Genomic DNA, 13,457 nt, shown 5'->3' with positions numbered 1-13,457 from the left:
CCTCATTTTAAGTCAATTAACATAATTTCTGCCAGGTTCCATTCCTTTGTCTTTATTGTACAGAGGCTGGTAGGCATGGATGGATTACTGACAGGGCCACCAGGGGACAGGCCCACAGGTGCCCAAAGGCTCAGCAGGCCCTGAGCCAGAGCCTCCAGTTTGCCACATGACCACAAAGACACACAAAAGGTCTACAAAGACACAAAGTAACTATGAAGTTATAGTGTTAGCAGTGACACGTTTTTTTAATCCAAAAATCAGATCACCATGGGTACCACTGGGCTGCATTTCATCGTAAAAGGTAGGAGTGTGGTTGTGTTTTTCCTCCGTTGGCCTCTAGGCGGTGCGGTTTCCTTCACCATTTTCTTTGTTTTTTCCATCTCTCGCCCGTTGCCCGTGATCTCTATCATACGGCGGCTGACTATTTTAAAAAAAAACATTTTTATGATGGCGGAGGACAGTGAATCCGCGGCCAGTCAGCAGAGCCTGGAGCTAGACGACCAGGACACCTGCGGGATAGACGGAGACAACGAGGAGGAGAATGAGCATATGCAGGGGTGAGGATGGCCTGTCCGGTCCGGCTTGGAAACGCAGTAACGTTATTTCAAGCAGCCTGTTTGTGCGCTGCCTGTTTATATGTGTGCTCAGTCGGGGATGGCTAGCGCAGTTAGCCAACGTTAGCCGACACAAACACAGCCGGGCTGTTTGCTACAAGGCCGTCATTTCAAAGCCAGTAGAAGTGTTGTTCTGAAACCTTTGTGGCATTTTCATCTTTGGCTTTCTAACCGTGTGTGCTTTCACGTACAAATACAGCTAGCGTCCCGACTGAATGACATGGTGACAGCAAACCGCTAACACGAACCGTTAGTTAGCTAAGGTTAGGTTAGCGCAGCTGTCATTCGTTGCTATGGTAGCTAACGTTAGCTTTGGGTGTGTGTGTGTGCGTGTGCGTATGTGTGTGTTGGGAGTCAAAACAAAGTCAACCCCCGCTGAATGATGTCCTGTGCGTTTGGTTTCATATCTGAAGGAGTCCAGGTGGAGATTTGGGGGCCAAGAGGAAGAAGAAGAAGCAGAAGAGGAAGAAAGAGAAGCCAAGCTCGGGGGGAGCCAAGTCTGACTCTGCCTCTGACTCTCAGGAGATCAAGGTGCCGTGATGAACCAAACGGAAATATGCACACACGCTTTGAGGACAGGGGCTAAAATCCAAAACCATAACCCACTGAGCTGGTGGAGTCATTTGCCAGGCTGATGGTACACAGTATACTAGGAGTAGGTGAGGGGAAAAGCACAATAATAGTCCTTTAGCGTATAATCACAACCCAAGAAAAACCTTTCGGTTTGCCATCAGTGTGAATGGGTCAGTTCAATTCATTTCTGTGGGCATTACTATCCCAATTATGTTCTTGCCCATGTACACATGATATCCAGTTTTTAAAGACCAGGTTAAAACCATATCCCAGTTTTGAGAAACATGAATTATAAATGCTGCCTGGAGTGCTACACAGAAGTCCAGGTCTTTGATCACTGTATGCCATATGGGCAGGTGCTTAAATAACCTTTAGTAGTTACTTAGTAAAACAAAACATGTTATGATGATCTGCACACTGAAATGTAGTTGTAAGTGTGACTAGGATAGGACTGCAGGATAAATTTAAATTTATCAGTAGTGATACAATGAAGTAGGCAAATAAGACAGAGTGGTAAATGGTCTGGTAAATGACATAGAGGGACTGAGAGTTTTTTTTAATAAAAAAAGCAAAGTCACCACAATCACAAACTTAGATATTACAGTCTTGTATAGAAAGATATGAATAACCAGGTTTCTCATGTTCAGATTAAATGTAATGTTCAAGATCAAAACCACAAACATGGCTATGTGTCTTAGAGATCACTGCATGTCATGTTACACACTCAAGGAGAGGTTCATTTGTGTTGCCTTCAAAACCTAAGGACCACTTGCTGTTATGTTTCTCATGCGTATGTGTCCCTTTTTCTACATGCAGAACCCTGGCTTGCCCATTCAAAAGCTGCAGGATATCCAAAGAGCCATGGAGCTGCTGTCCTGCCAGGGTCCTGCAAAGAGCATCGACGAGGCAGCCAAGCACAAGTACCAATTCTGGGACACTCAGCCTGTGCCGAAGCTAAGTAAGTACTGCAAGGACATTTTTAATGTAATATTTGAATCTAATTTATATGAGTTGCTCAGCAAAAATAATGTCACGTTTAAATAAATCTGTTATTAGACAAAGGAAAGGAATTCATTTGATACCTCATTAGCTCTTAATGGTTTAATGATTATTAATAATGAGCTTGGCTTATGTAAGGAATATGGAAACTGCGTAAAATTTGTATCCCTAATTCAAACAGTATTATCTTAGCTGTCAACAGAAGGTTGTATATCATCTTTCCTCAGCAGTGTTTCTGTGCACTAGTGCCATCTACTGCTTTTAGCTTGTCATAGTCTTTGCTGCTTGAAGTCAGTGTCCCATAAATGTGTCAGCTGTGAAGTTCAGTGGGGGTCCAGGGATACTCACTGGGCATGCTTAGTGGCATTATATTGAGCTGTTACCATGACAACCATTGACCAAAGAGTCAGGTCTGTGCAGGAGAGCTAATGCCTTGAACTAGCCTGGTCATCATGAGATCAACAACATCAGATTAACAAATGTCTGAGTGATGCTGTCAGCAGGTTTGTGGTGTTATCTATTTTAAAAAGATGCTTTAGTTTGGCGTTGGCTCACAATCAGCACTAACTAGGCAAAATACAAGGACAGGACATTTACAGGTCCGTTAGAAATGTGATGATTGGGAAAATAGTTTGATAAATTTCTGTGTTATTTTTGCAGATGAAGTTGTGACGAGTCACGGGCCGATTGAAGCTGACAAAGAAAACATCAGACAGGAGCCATATTCCTTACCTCAAGGCTTTATGTGGGACACTTTGGATCTCAGCAGTGCAGATGTAGTGAGTACAGCATTTGTCTCAGACACATAAACAATACATATATATATATATTTTTTAGAAATGATACACAAACTGAATAACTGGCTGTGTCTCTTTCAGCTGAAAGAGCTGTACACACTGTTAAATGAAAACTATGTGGAGGACGATGATAACATGTTCAGATTTGATTATTCACCAAGTTTTCTCAAATGGTAAGTTTCCAGTTCTGATGTTATTCTAATCAACTGCTCACCAAATACATAAAAATAAATATGTACCGCTCTCTGACCAAGCGTGTCCTCCCCTCTCAGGGCTCTGCGTCCACCTGGCTGGTTACCCCAATGGCACTGTGGAGTGAGAGTGTCCTCAAATAAGAAGCTTGTTGGCTTCATCAGTGCCATCCCTGCAGATATACGCATCTATGACACGTGAGGGCTCACAATTGATCATGTACATTCTGGAGCACTGTACAATGAAAGAGTTAATGGAAACCTTTTTACTCTAATGCACAAGCCATCATGTTTCTCTCTGTTGCTTCAGGCTGAAGAGGATGGTAGAAATCAACTTTCTGTGTGTCCATAAGAAGCTGCGTTCAAAGCGTGTTGCTCCTGTGCTAATAAGGGAGATCACACGAAGGGTGAACTTAGAAGGAATATTTCAGGCAGTATACACAGCCGGAGTGGTACTTCCTAAACCTGTGTCTACATGCAGGTACAGTGTGCAGTATTCAGACATGAAACACACATGACATGATGTCAGAAAGTAATTTAGAATCCATGGTCCTTAACTCTTTTTCTCTATCTTTTTCTTTCTCTTTTCTTTTTACTCTGTTCAGGTATTGGCATCGTTCTTTGAATCCCAGAAAGCTTGTGGAAGTTAAATTCTCCCACCTGAGCAGAAACATGACCCTGCAGAGAACCATGAAACTCTACAGACTACCAGATGTAAACACTTAACACCTGTTTGTCTGGAATCTCTCTTTACAGTTCTTATAAATGGGTGGAACTTATATCGACTTGTTCTCTTGCACTCCGTGCCTCATACAGAGCACCAAGACTCCAGGTCTGCGGCTGATGGAGAGGCGTGACATCCGCCAGGTCACCGAGCTGCTACAAAAATACCTGAGACGTTTCCAGCTGGCACCCTCTATGGGAGAGGAGGAAGTGGCTCACTGGTTTTTGCCACAGGACAACATAATTGACACATATGTAGTAGAGGTATGTGGAATTGGTTTCTATCCTCAAACTAACTCAGCGTTTGTCGATTCTTCTGTCTCTGTTTAAACAGCTGCTGCGTCTGTGTCTCTCCTCAGGGTGCTGGTGGTGTGCTGACAGATTTCACTAGTTTCTACACTCTGCCCTCAACTGTGATGCATCACCCTCTCCATAGGAGCCTGAAGGCTGCTTACTCTTTTTACAACGTTCATACACAAACTCCGCTACTGGACTTAATGAATGATGCACTGATCCTGGCTAAACTGGTAATGTAATCTATTGTTGTGAAACACATGCCACTACCAAGAAATTTAACTGTCATTATCAGCTGTTACCTTTAAATTCAGGACAACAGAAAGATGTCTGCAGAGCTCAAAATAATAGAAAAAAAGGGCACAATCCAGGCTTTAAGTAAAAAGAAATCTTAGAATACTTTTACAGTTAAACTCTGACCAAGATTTTTTTTATTTGACAAGATTATTTTCTTTCTACCGTACATTCATTTTGCGATTTCTTATTCTGTGTGTTTAACAGAAAGGTTTTGATGTGTTCAATGCCTTGGATCTAATGGAGAATAAGGTGTTCCTGGAGAAGCTCAAGTTTGGCATAGGAGATGGAAATCTGCAGTATTACCTCTACAACTGGAAGTGTCCACCCATGGACCCTGATAAGGTCGGCAGCACGGTTTGTCTGCGATAACAGAGCTTTGTTTTATCTATATATGCATACGTTTAGGAATTTTTTGTGTTAAGAGTGAGTGGAAAATATCTGATTGACCTCACCTAATGGACAGTATTTGGTCATTTAGTCCATTGTTGTTATTAGCATGATGTTTTGTAATTTGAAGTAATATGTGGTCCAGAAGTCTGAGATCTGATAGCTGAATTAGCTGAATTAGCTGACTGAACGGAATTAGCTAACTGAACTAGCAGGCAGATAGTGCATTTAAATATTTAGTAACAACCACTATCTTAGTAGTCTTTTGTGCTCCAACACGTTTTAATTTAGTGATGTGTAAAATCTCCAGGAACAGAAGGTGCTCCAGCGTAATTTCCAAAATGTTTGTATTCTTTTTGTCAAAACTCATCTAACAACAGGTGACACTCTGTGTTTCAGGTTGGCCTCGTCCTTCAGTAGCAGTTCTTTTCACGGCTGCTAAACAAAATACTGATCGAGAGGTTTTCAGCAACCTCTGGCTATTCCTTACCTGGACATACAGGTAGCCCAAGCTAGACAATGAGAACTCCAACTGTAAAACCAAGCTGGTGACCGGGAGGCGGTTCACCTGGCACTTGTGTCATCAAGAACATTCTCAGTTCACCTGGAGGTGAAAACTCTTAAATCATCAACATCCTGAATGTGAAGTCATGCTATGCCTGAGATACTCATACAGTACAATGCTCCTGACATGAACACTCTCATTTAAAACACACCGGTTTGACATTCAAGAGGATGCCTTTGACATTTGTGAATTTCGTTTCGCTCTTCCTCAGCAGACGGGCGTGTCATTTGATTTCAGTGATATGAAAATATGTAAATGATAATCAGCAAGTAAACATGGCCAGGTATAATTAGCAACTTTTCTAATTTTATTTGTCCTCTCCGAACAAGTAATTATTGTACCCCAATTGCAAATGAACGATTATTTTTTTTCCCATCTGTTCTTATATCATTGTGGTCCAAAGTGTCTCTGTTGGCTGCTTTGGGGCCTCAGTAGAATTTCTGGAGAAAAAACGTTTAAATCACAAACAACAAACATTTTCACACATGTAGAGACATAAACGCTGTCAAACAACACACAAAAAGGAAGGACTCATCCAACAGGTGCATTGAGATACATGTTTTTGTTAAAAATATATAGTTACCTGTACATTTAAAGCCAGATCATATTTATTCCTGTAGTGTGAGTTTGGGGTTTGGGAGGGCTGATCCAAAGTATTTTCCTCATACGTAGTGTAGATGTCACCGAGTTTGTTCAGACAGTGTGGGTTTACCTGGCTTTTGATGAAGAATGTATTGCATCAATGAAGCACAATTTTTGAGTTCTTAAACAAGGAAAAGGGTCTTTAAAGGGTCAGTTAGCCCAGATTTCAAAAGAGATGGGTTGCTGTATATAGTCTTTTTTTTTTTTTATAAAAGATGTGAGCTGTTTCTACATTATAAACCTGTTTCAAGAGATGGATGAATTTTTAATAGAACGCTCAAGCAATGTGTTATTTAGTTATATTCACCGATATGTTACATGATGCAATTTTTTCAAAATAACAAGCAGCACAGAGTTAATTGCAGCGATCAGCGATAAGCCGTGCAGTTAGCGAGGCTGTTAAATAAGAGAGACACAGTAATCATAGCTAAATTAAGTAAGGAAGATATCCTCAGTGCACAAGCAGGACAATGAAAATTGAAGTCGCAAAGGTCGGGAAACACACACACACAGAGACACAAATGTAAATGATACATTTGCGTGTCATTTACAGAGTAAATTTGACTTTCATTTTGTACTAAAAGGTTTTCAAAATGATCAGTGCTTCTGTCTAGAGGCAGTTTTCTAATGTAGAAATAGCTCATTTGAAAATTTGAAAGAGTCCATGTCCTCAGTTAAATCAAATTTAAAACAGTCAAGGTCAATTTTATTTTGTTAATTGAGTCATTGCCGCTCAGATCACTTGGAGAGAACTGATCAGTTACTATCCATCCACTCACCTGCAGTAGGATGCCAAATGTGTGCTGAAAAACAAAGCAAATTGAGCACAACACTCAAAGGGTCTGAAGGAGGAATTTCCAGCAGCATGCAGTCAGAGTACAGTGGCTGAATCAACAAAAGCCTGTATCAGTAACCGCATCAGTTTGAAATGTGAGCTTTTCCAGGTCCGATTTCATTGTCTTCTATTTGTTTTGTTTTGTAATGGTACTGTATTTTATGTGTGTCCGGAAAAAATACTGTAGGTTATTTTTTTAGTGTGTTGTGCAGCTAAATGCGTGAAACGGTTCTGATATTTATAATTGTACTTTGGAAAATGTCTTAAGGCATAATTATCATTCTTCTTTCCAGTTTTTCCCTAAACATTTCCGGTTAAATAGGCGACTTCAAAACTGATTTTTGTGGGTTTGGAGTATCCGGCAGTTCACTGTGCTCGACTGAGCAGGATGAGCATCTTTGAGGAAGAACTGTTGTCAGACCACTTGTTCTGTGGTGGTTTACCCAAAAGGGCAAAAAAAAAATTTTTTTTAAATGATCTTTTTGATCTGAGTTTGTTACTTTGTGTTTGATGTTCCTGTTCACGTGGCTCTGCATAACTTAAGAGGTAAAGAGGCTGCTGCCGTTTTTGTTGTTGATTTTTCTGTATGTGATGTGATTTTCTTCTCATCCCTTTATAAATTAGCAAGAAACGAACCAATGGACAGTCAGCGCTACAGGGTTCAAAGTTTTTTTTGTATGTTTTTTTTTTAACCATTGAAAGGTTGAATGAGTTACATTCGCAGAGACAGAAGATACTGGGGTTCCTTTAACTCTGAACATGGGTTACTGAGTCAACTGTGTGCCTCATGGATGTTGGTAGTCACGGATGTGTTGCCTGCAGCTGTTTGAATGAACTTTGAGCATGTCAGTTTTGCTGCCGTGTTGATTTTAGCGTTGATGTTACTAGCCACACCCTTTAGTGAGAAATCAACCCGAAGTACCTGCCTTATTTAAAAGATTTTGGGATGGGGCGGGGGGGCGTGTACTTTTGAAAAGACATGCAGCTTTCTCTAACTGAAGAACAATATTTTTATTCAGATCCATTGTAAGCTGTGAAAAAGCTGAAGAACTTGTACCAGCACCATTTAGACATGACCCCATGCAAATAACAATCTGTTTCAACACACACACACACACATGTCAGCTATACCAGCATGGATGTTTGATTGAATAAACTCACTTTAAAAAGGAACACGAGCGATGCTCTTCTTTTTATGGTGTGTTCATTACAAACTCTGACCAGAAAAACAACTTAGGATCAAATGTTTGTTTCTGTGGGTTTCAGCTTGTGTCAGATTGACCCAAAAAAAAAAAAAAATCATGAAACATATTTCTCCAAAAACCCATCATCTCACACACCATTGTGAGTAGGTTCAATTCAGAAACACAAAAACATCAATTTAAAAGTCCTTTTAAATTATTTGTGTACATTTATGTTTCACTTTTTGGGATTTTTCCTGAATTTTTTTTTTTTTTTTTATATTTTCACTTCTTCAGGTGTCACAAGCTGAAAGCGCTCACAAGCCAAAAATGTTGGGACCCACTGGGTAAAAACACAGGAATTGTCCTTTAAATATGTAGCCGGAGTTTCTCTTTAATTTGACAAGCTATGTCTTAACCTTTGTTTTTCTTTTCTTTGTAGGGTTAGCTACTATTTTCTTCACTTTGAGAGGCTGCAGAGTGCAGGAGGAGGGAGACTGTGTGACCTCCACAGGTTCACTCGCCAGTTTCCTTTTCCGGCCTCTCTTCTGTCCCGCCTCTGCCTCCTCCTCCTCCTCCACGTCAGCAGAGTCATCAGGTATTACACTGGTTGCTGCACCTTTTAGCCATGCAACATCCAGTGAAGGCACTTTGGGCTTAATGGCATTAACAGTGTCAGTGAACACCTCCTCATCCTTGGAGGCACAGCGTCTGAATCCCAGTGCTAGGACACTTTTCAGCCCCAGCGGCTCGGACACGCTCAGGCTCAGACGAGGCACCTGGCATGCTGGCACGCCTCTTGTTGCACTCAGGGCTATCAGGTGACTCGTCATGTGTTTGGGTTTGACAGACTTACACACCAGCACCAGCTTGAGCTCATTTCTCTCCAGAGCCTTGGTGACCTCGTTGATGCCAATGGCCAGCTGTCGCCTGGCTGCCACATCTGTCCAGCCGTTTTTAGGAGAATCCTGCACCTGGGGAACAGGTTCTGATGTGGTGGCAGCAGGTTTCTGGTCTTTCTTTTTCCTCCACGGGCGAAACACTTTCACCTCTTTCTTCTCAAGACCCATGGAGGTCAGCTTGTCCTTCAGGGTTTTCAGGATGAAATGCATGTCTTCTTGGGGGAGTGGACTCCATGTTGGGGTGAAGGGTGAGGTGAAGGAGGTCTTGGCTGGAATCTGCCTTTTGATTTCCTTTTTAACCGGCTTTCCTGGAGTGGACATGACTGCTCTGAAATTACAAAAACAAGATCTGTTGGAGAAAATTAAAAAAAAGTTATGTAACACATAAAGCCCAACTAATAGAAAATGGTTCAAAGAAATTGTAGTACAGATATGTAAAAGGTTAGTTTAAAGATAATTTTGTCTCCATTACATAATATGTCCTCCAGAGAGCACTGACAAGTTTATTTTTTGACTGTAAAATGTCCTGCTCCAAACATGTAGTAATAGTGATTAATAATTATTTATTTAGCTCTATTCCAAAACAGACCTTTACAAAGTGCTTACAAACAATAAAATGAATTAAAATAATTAATATTGACTACAGCACATAAGATAACAGGACGAGGAGGCAATAAGTTCAAACCATGTCAAAAAATGTATCAGTTATAATCATAGGTCCTTACTGACAATTATTTTATCACTAAATTTAAGGAATCTTTATCAAAATATGGTTTACATACTATGCACATTAATATATCAATAAGTAAAACCCAAGAATATAATATACATTATTCAGAAATGTGCCATTCTTTATCATGAGTACTTTTGGTACTTTAAATATATGGTGATTGTAATACGTTTGCTCTTTTACTTAGATAAATCTCAGAATGTCGGACTTTACTTGTAGCAGAGTATTTCTATACTGTGGTGCTGTTACTTGTATCTATGTATAACTGGGTACGTCTCTGATCACCGCTTATCAACAATGGAAACACATTTTGTGTGACACTGTTCAAACCTGCGTCAATCACAAACACGACAAACAACAGGGACACTGAACGTCACTCTACCTGATTATTAATGCAGAAAAGTCACTATCCGTGTTTTGAATTTCTCCAGCTTTCACATCTTCAGTCCAACGGCATGGGTGAACCACAGCGAGCCGCCATGTTGTTTGAAACCATGTAACTTTATTTAAAAACTCCGACAGCGCCGACCAGCGATGAAAGGGCAGAATTCGTAGCTCCAAATAGTGCATACAAAGTCCAAACCATTTAATAGCAACGTTAAGAAAGCAGGTTCTTAACGTTACTACTGAAAATAAACTGAGAATGATTTTTAAATCCAAATAAAATAACCTTCTTATGTACCATTCTGTGGCACTAATCAGTGATCAAACTTTATTTGCATAGCACCTTTTGCACACATTAGTGCAATTCAAAGTCCTTCTCAGATGACTGACAAACAGATAAGACAATTTTAATGCAAGCAGTAAAACTACTAGAAAAATTACTATTAAAAAAATATTCATCAATTCCATTATAGGCTATTACTGGATTATTATTATTAGATATTACTGGCGATTTCGTGGGTGAGTTGCATTTTACTGTTGTGTCTGGGTCGTTTCTAAGAAATATTTTTAGAATATAAACGTTTTTTGTTTGTCAACTCATAATCTACACAGCTCATGTAAAGTCAGATAAATGTAGTGGAGTGAAATTTTCCTTCTGAGATTAGAGAGGTTTGGAGTAGTATAAAGGCTGAATGGTCGATTTAGGCTCTGCGCCAGTGTTTCAGTGTCCCTGCACTATAACTGTAAGTGTGTGTGTGTGTGTATGTGTATCGCACTGAGTCAGTGGGGTAGACAGGCAGCCAATCAGATCCTCGCCAGCTCTCTGCTCCCTCCTCTGCAGGCCTGTCTTTGGTCGACAATAATGCATTGATCAGCTGTGCTGCAATTACAGCTGCGCAAAGCCGTCCAGCCGACGAGAGAAGCACATTCATCTCAACTGCATCTGCGAAAATGTCCCTTCAGGTAAAATATTCATTGCTTTTGTTCCCATGTTATTTATCATTTCAAGGCGACGACCGGAGATTCCTTGTCACCGCTCTGAAATGAATAGCGGTGGTGGCGGTCGGGTGTTCACGCTATCTACTGTATATGGAGTCATCCATCTTTGACAGCCTGCGAGGGGGACATGCAAGAAAAGCAAGTGTAATCATTTTCATCCTCTGGCTCTTTGGTCCTTCCGATGCGCAACTGCAGCTAAACTACTGCAAACAGCCTGCTTAACAAAAACAATTAGACTAACAAAAAAATATTATTATGCAGGGTTTGGGAAAAGAGAGAGAGGGTCTGGCTTTAACTGAATCGAGAAGATTAAAAATATCTGACTAGCCTGTGTAACATCCATTTTGACTAACAGTCTCTGTTTAGAGATGAATCTTTGCAGCAGGAGCAACATTTTTAAAGCTGAGAGTCCGCAGGGGGTTACAAGTTTTTGTCTATCCTAAAAGAGTTTCCTATGGTCTATAATTATCTGTTGTGCAATGGCCCAGATCCTTTCAAAAGTAGATTATTCAAGTAGGCACAAAAGCGCTAGAGTGTTGAATAAAAGCCTATTGTTTATCTCCAGCTTGTGCAACAATAGGTTTCCCGGCCTCCACACCATGACTGGAATACTAGGCTCAGATTTCTTATTCAGCGGTGTGTAACTCATTAATATGCATATTCTCATATTCTGTGATTACTACACACTCCCACTGCAGCAAATGCCTTAGGCAGGGTCACCTGTCAGGCTTGGCAAAGACTTGTAGAATTAAGTCTTGTAGAATTAATTAGAAATGCAAAGAATGACTTGACTGTATCTTTACTGACCATCTATGACCTGCAGGCAGAGTTTGAGAAGATGGCAGAGGATGTTAAGAAGGTGAAGACGAGGCCTACAGACCAGGAACTGCTGGACCTGTATGGGCTTTATAAGCAGGCGCTCGTTGGTGACATCAACACCGGTATGACTTGCTGCAGAAAAAAGAAATCACTTCAATGCAATGTTCTTAAAAGACTGAATATTTCTAACTTTCTTTAACAATACTGTAGATCGACCAGGAATGATGGACTTAAAAGGGAAAGCCAAGTGGGACGCCTGGGAGTCCAGGAAAGGTAACGAGTTAAAAATGCTTGTTGGTGTAAAATGGAAAGTTATGTTGCCTGGTATCACCTGCAATTTACAGAGTCTACAGTGATGCTAGTGAAGTTGCTCTTAGGCACGGTATCTGCAACTGCTTTGAGCTAAATATTGGCCCTGCTAACATGGCCACAATGACAGCGCTAATATCCTGAAGTTAAGCACAAAGTATTGGACAAACTTACAAACTTTGGAATTTTAACCTGATGATGGCGCCAGTTGAAAAGGCAGGTGATCACCAAAGTGGTTACAGTTTATGCAGAGGAGAGCTTGAAAATGTCTGTAGCAAATTTCATGGCAGTCCATCCAACAGTTGTTGAGACATTTTGCTCAAAACTACAAATGCAAATGAGAAGTCAGATTTGTCAGGGCACATCCTCTTGGGGCCATTAATGTCTGTAAATTTGTTCCAATCCAGTAGATGCTGAGATTTTTGTCGAGATTTTTCACAGAATATGTCAAAGCTTTGTCCTACTGGTGCTAAAGGAAAAGTGGGCACCACTGACATCAGATTTAATGGCAGTTGATGTTACGCCTGGTGAATCAACCGAAGGACCGACATTACCATCCGCTAACATGTATAAGAACTGCAATAAATGGATAACTTTGTGTGTGTGTGTGTGTGTGTGTGTGTTTTAATCCAAATGATTTATATTTATGCACTCTTTCAGGAATGTCCAAGGACGATGCCATGTCGGCCTACATCGCCCTTGCAAAGGAAGTCATCAGCAAATATGGGATGTAAGGCTTACAATAAACTGAAGAGGCAGAAGTAATGCAAAAAGTGACAACAGACTACTAACTCCAATACTAAAACAATGCTGCTGCCTAACAAGTAGCCTTCTGCTTCAGAGGCCATAATTATGCAGGATAAAGTGTAATTTTAGATTTTTGTTTTTTATTTTCTGTGATCTCTTTCTCCTTGATATGTAATTTTTTTACATAGATTTTTCCCATTAATTTATACAACTGAGAAACTTCTATGCATCCTCTGGGGGTAAAAATATTAAATTTGCTAATTGCTATTTTATCTAATTTATGTAGTTTGTACTTGTAATCCACCTGTGCACACCAATATTGTCTACTGGTCCACTTTGATATGTAACTTGGCCTTTATTCAAAACTGGACAAGCTAAATACTGTCAATTGTGAACGTACTTTCTGCACATATTTTAAAAATAAAACCTCCTCTGTTACTTGTGCCTCTTTTCCGATGGGAATGTGACT

The 13,457-nt window shown here is 40.4% G+C and overlaps 3 protein-coding genes across 4 annotated transcripts; 2 read left to right on the top strand and 1 right to left on the bottom strand.

The window, feature by feature from the left end:
• The first annotated feature begins 393 nt into the window (after positions 1 to 393).
• Positions 394 to 7,818, top strand: nmt2 (N-myristoyltransferase 2). The gene is made up of 12 exons (XM_041045105.1): positions 394 to 557; positions 1,028 to 1,145; positions 2,004 to 2,145; positions 2,847 to 2,965; positions 3,065 to 3,156; positions 3,256 to 3,372; positions 3,485 to 3,655; positions 3,780 to 3,888; positions 3,991 to 4,161; positions 4,257 to 4,424; positions 4,693 to 4,830; positions 5,275 to 7,818. The coding sequence occupies exons 1-12, from the start codon at positions 445 to 447 to the stop codon at positions 5,293 to 5,295; spliced, it is 1,479 nt and encodes a 492-aa protein (XP_040901039.1). The 5' UTR covers positions 394 to 444; the 3' UTR covers positions 5,296 to 7,818.
• Positions 7,819 to 8,062: 244 nt separating this feature from the next.
• On the bottom strand, positions 8,063 to 10,221 carry rpp38 (ribonuclease P/MRP 38 subunit). Of its 2 annotated transcripts, none has more exons than XM_041045106.1 (2): positions 10,113 to 10,221; positions 8,063 to 9,349 (listed from the first exon to the last, which is right to left on the bottom strand). In XM_041045106.1, the coding sequence occupies exon 2, from the start codon at positions 9,319 to 9,321 to the stop codon at positions 8,506 to 8,508; it is 816 nt and encodes a 271-aa protein (XP_040901040.1). In that variant the 5' UTR covers positions 9,322 to 9,349; positions 10,113 to 10,221; the 3' UTR covers positions 8,063 to 8,505. The 2 variants fall into 2 exon arrangements, with proteins under 2 accessions (XP_040901040.1, XP_040901041.1); XM_041045107.1 differs by having other exon boundaries at positions 8,063 to 9,328; positions 10,113 to 10,215.
• Positions 10,222 to 10,958: 737 nt separating this feature from the next.
• acbd7 (acyl-CoA binding domain containing 7) lies at positions 10,959 to 13,426 on the top strand. The gene is made up of 4 exons (XM_041045326.1): positions 10,959 to 11,077; positions 11,937 to 12,054; positions 12,143 to 12,205; positions 12,902 to 13,426. Exons 1-4 carry the CDS (start codon positions 11,066 to 11,068, stop codon positions 12,973 to 12,975), a joined length of 267 nt encoding a protein of 88 aa, XP_040901260.1. The 5' UTR covers positions 10,959 to 11,065; the 3' UTR covers positions 12,976 to 13,426.
• Positions 13,427 to 13,457: the final 31 nt, after the last annotated feature.

Source organism: Toxotes jaculatrix, chromosome 8 (genome assembly GCF_017976425.1).
Source record: "Toxotes jaculatrix isolate fToxJac2 chromosome 8, fToxJac2.pri, whole genome shotgun sequence".
Lineage (NCBI taxonomy): Eukaryota > Metazoa > Chordata > Actinopteri > Toxotidae > Toxotes > Toxotes jaculatrix.
The sequence above is the reverse complement of the archived record's forward strand: the minus strand, read 5'-3'. Positions and strand labels throughout refer to the sequence as shown.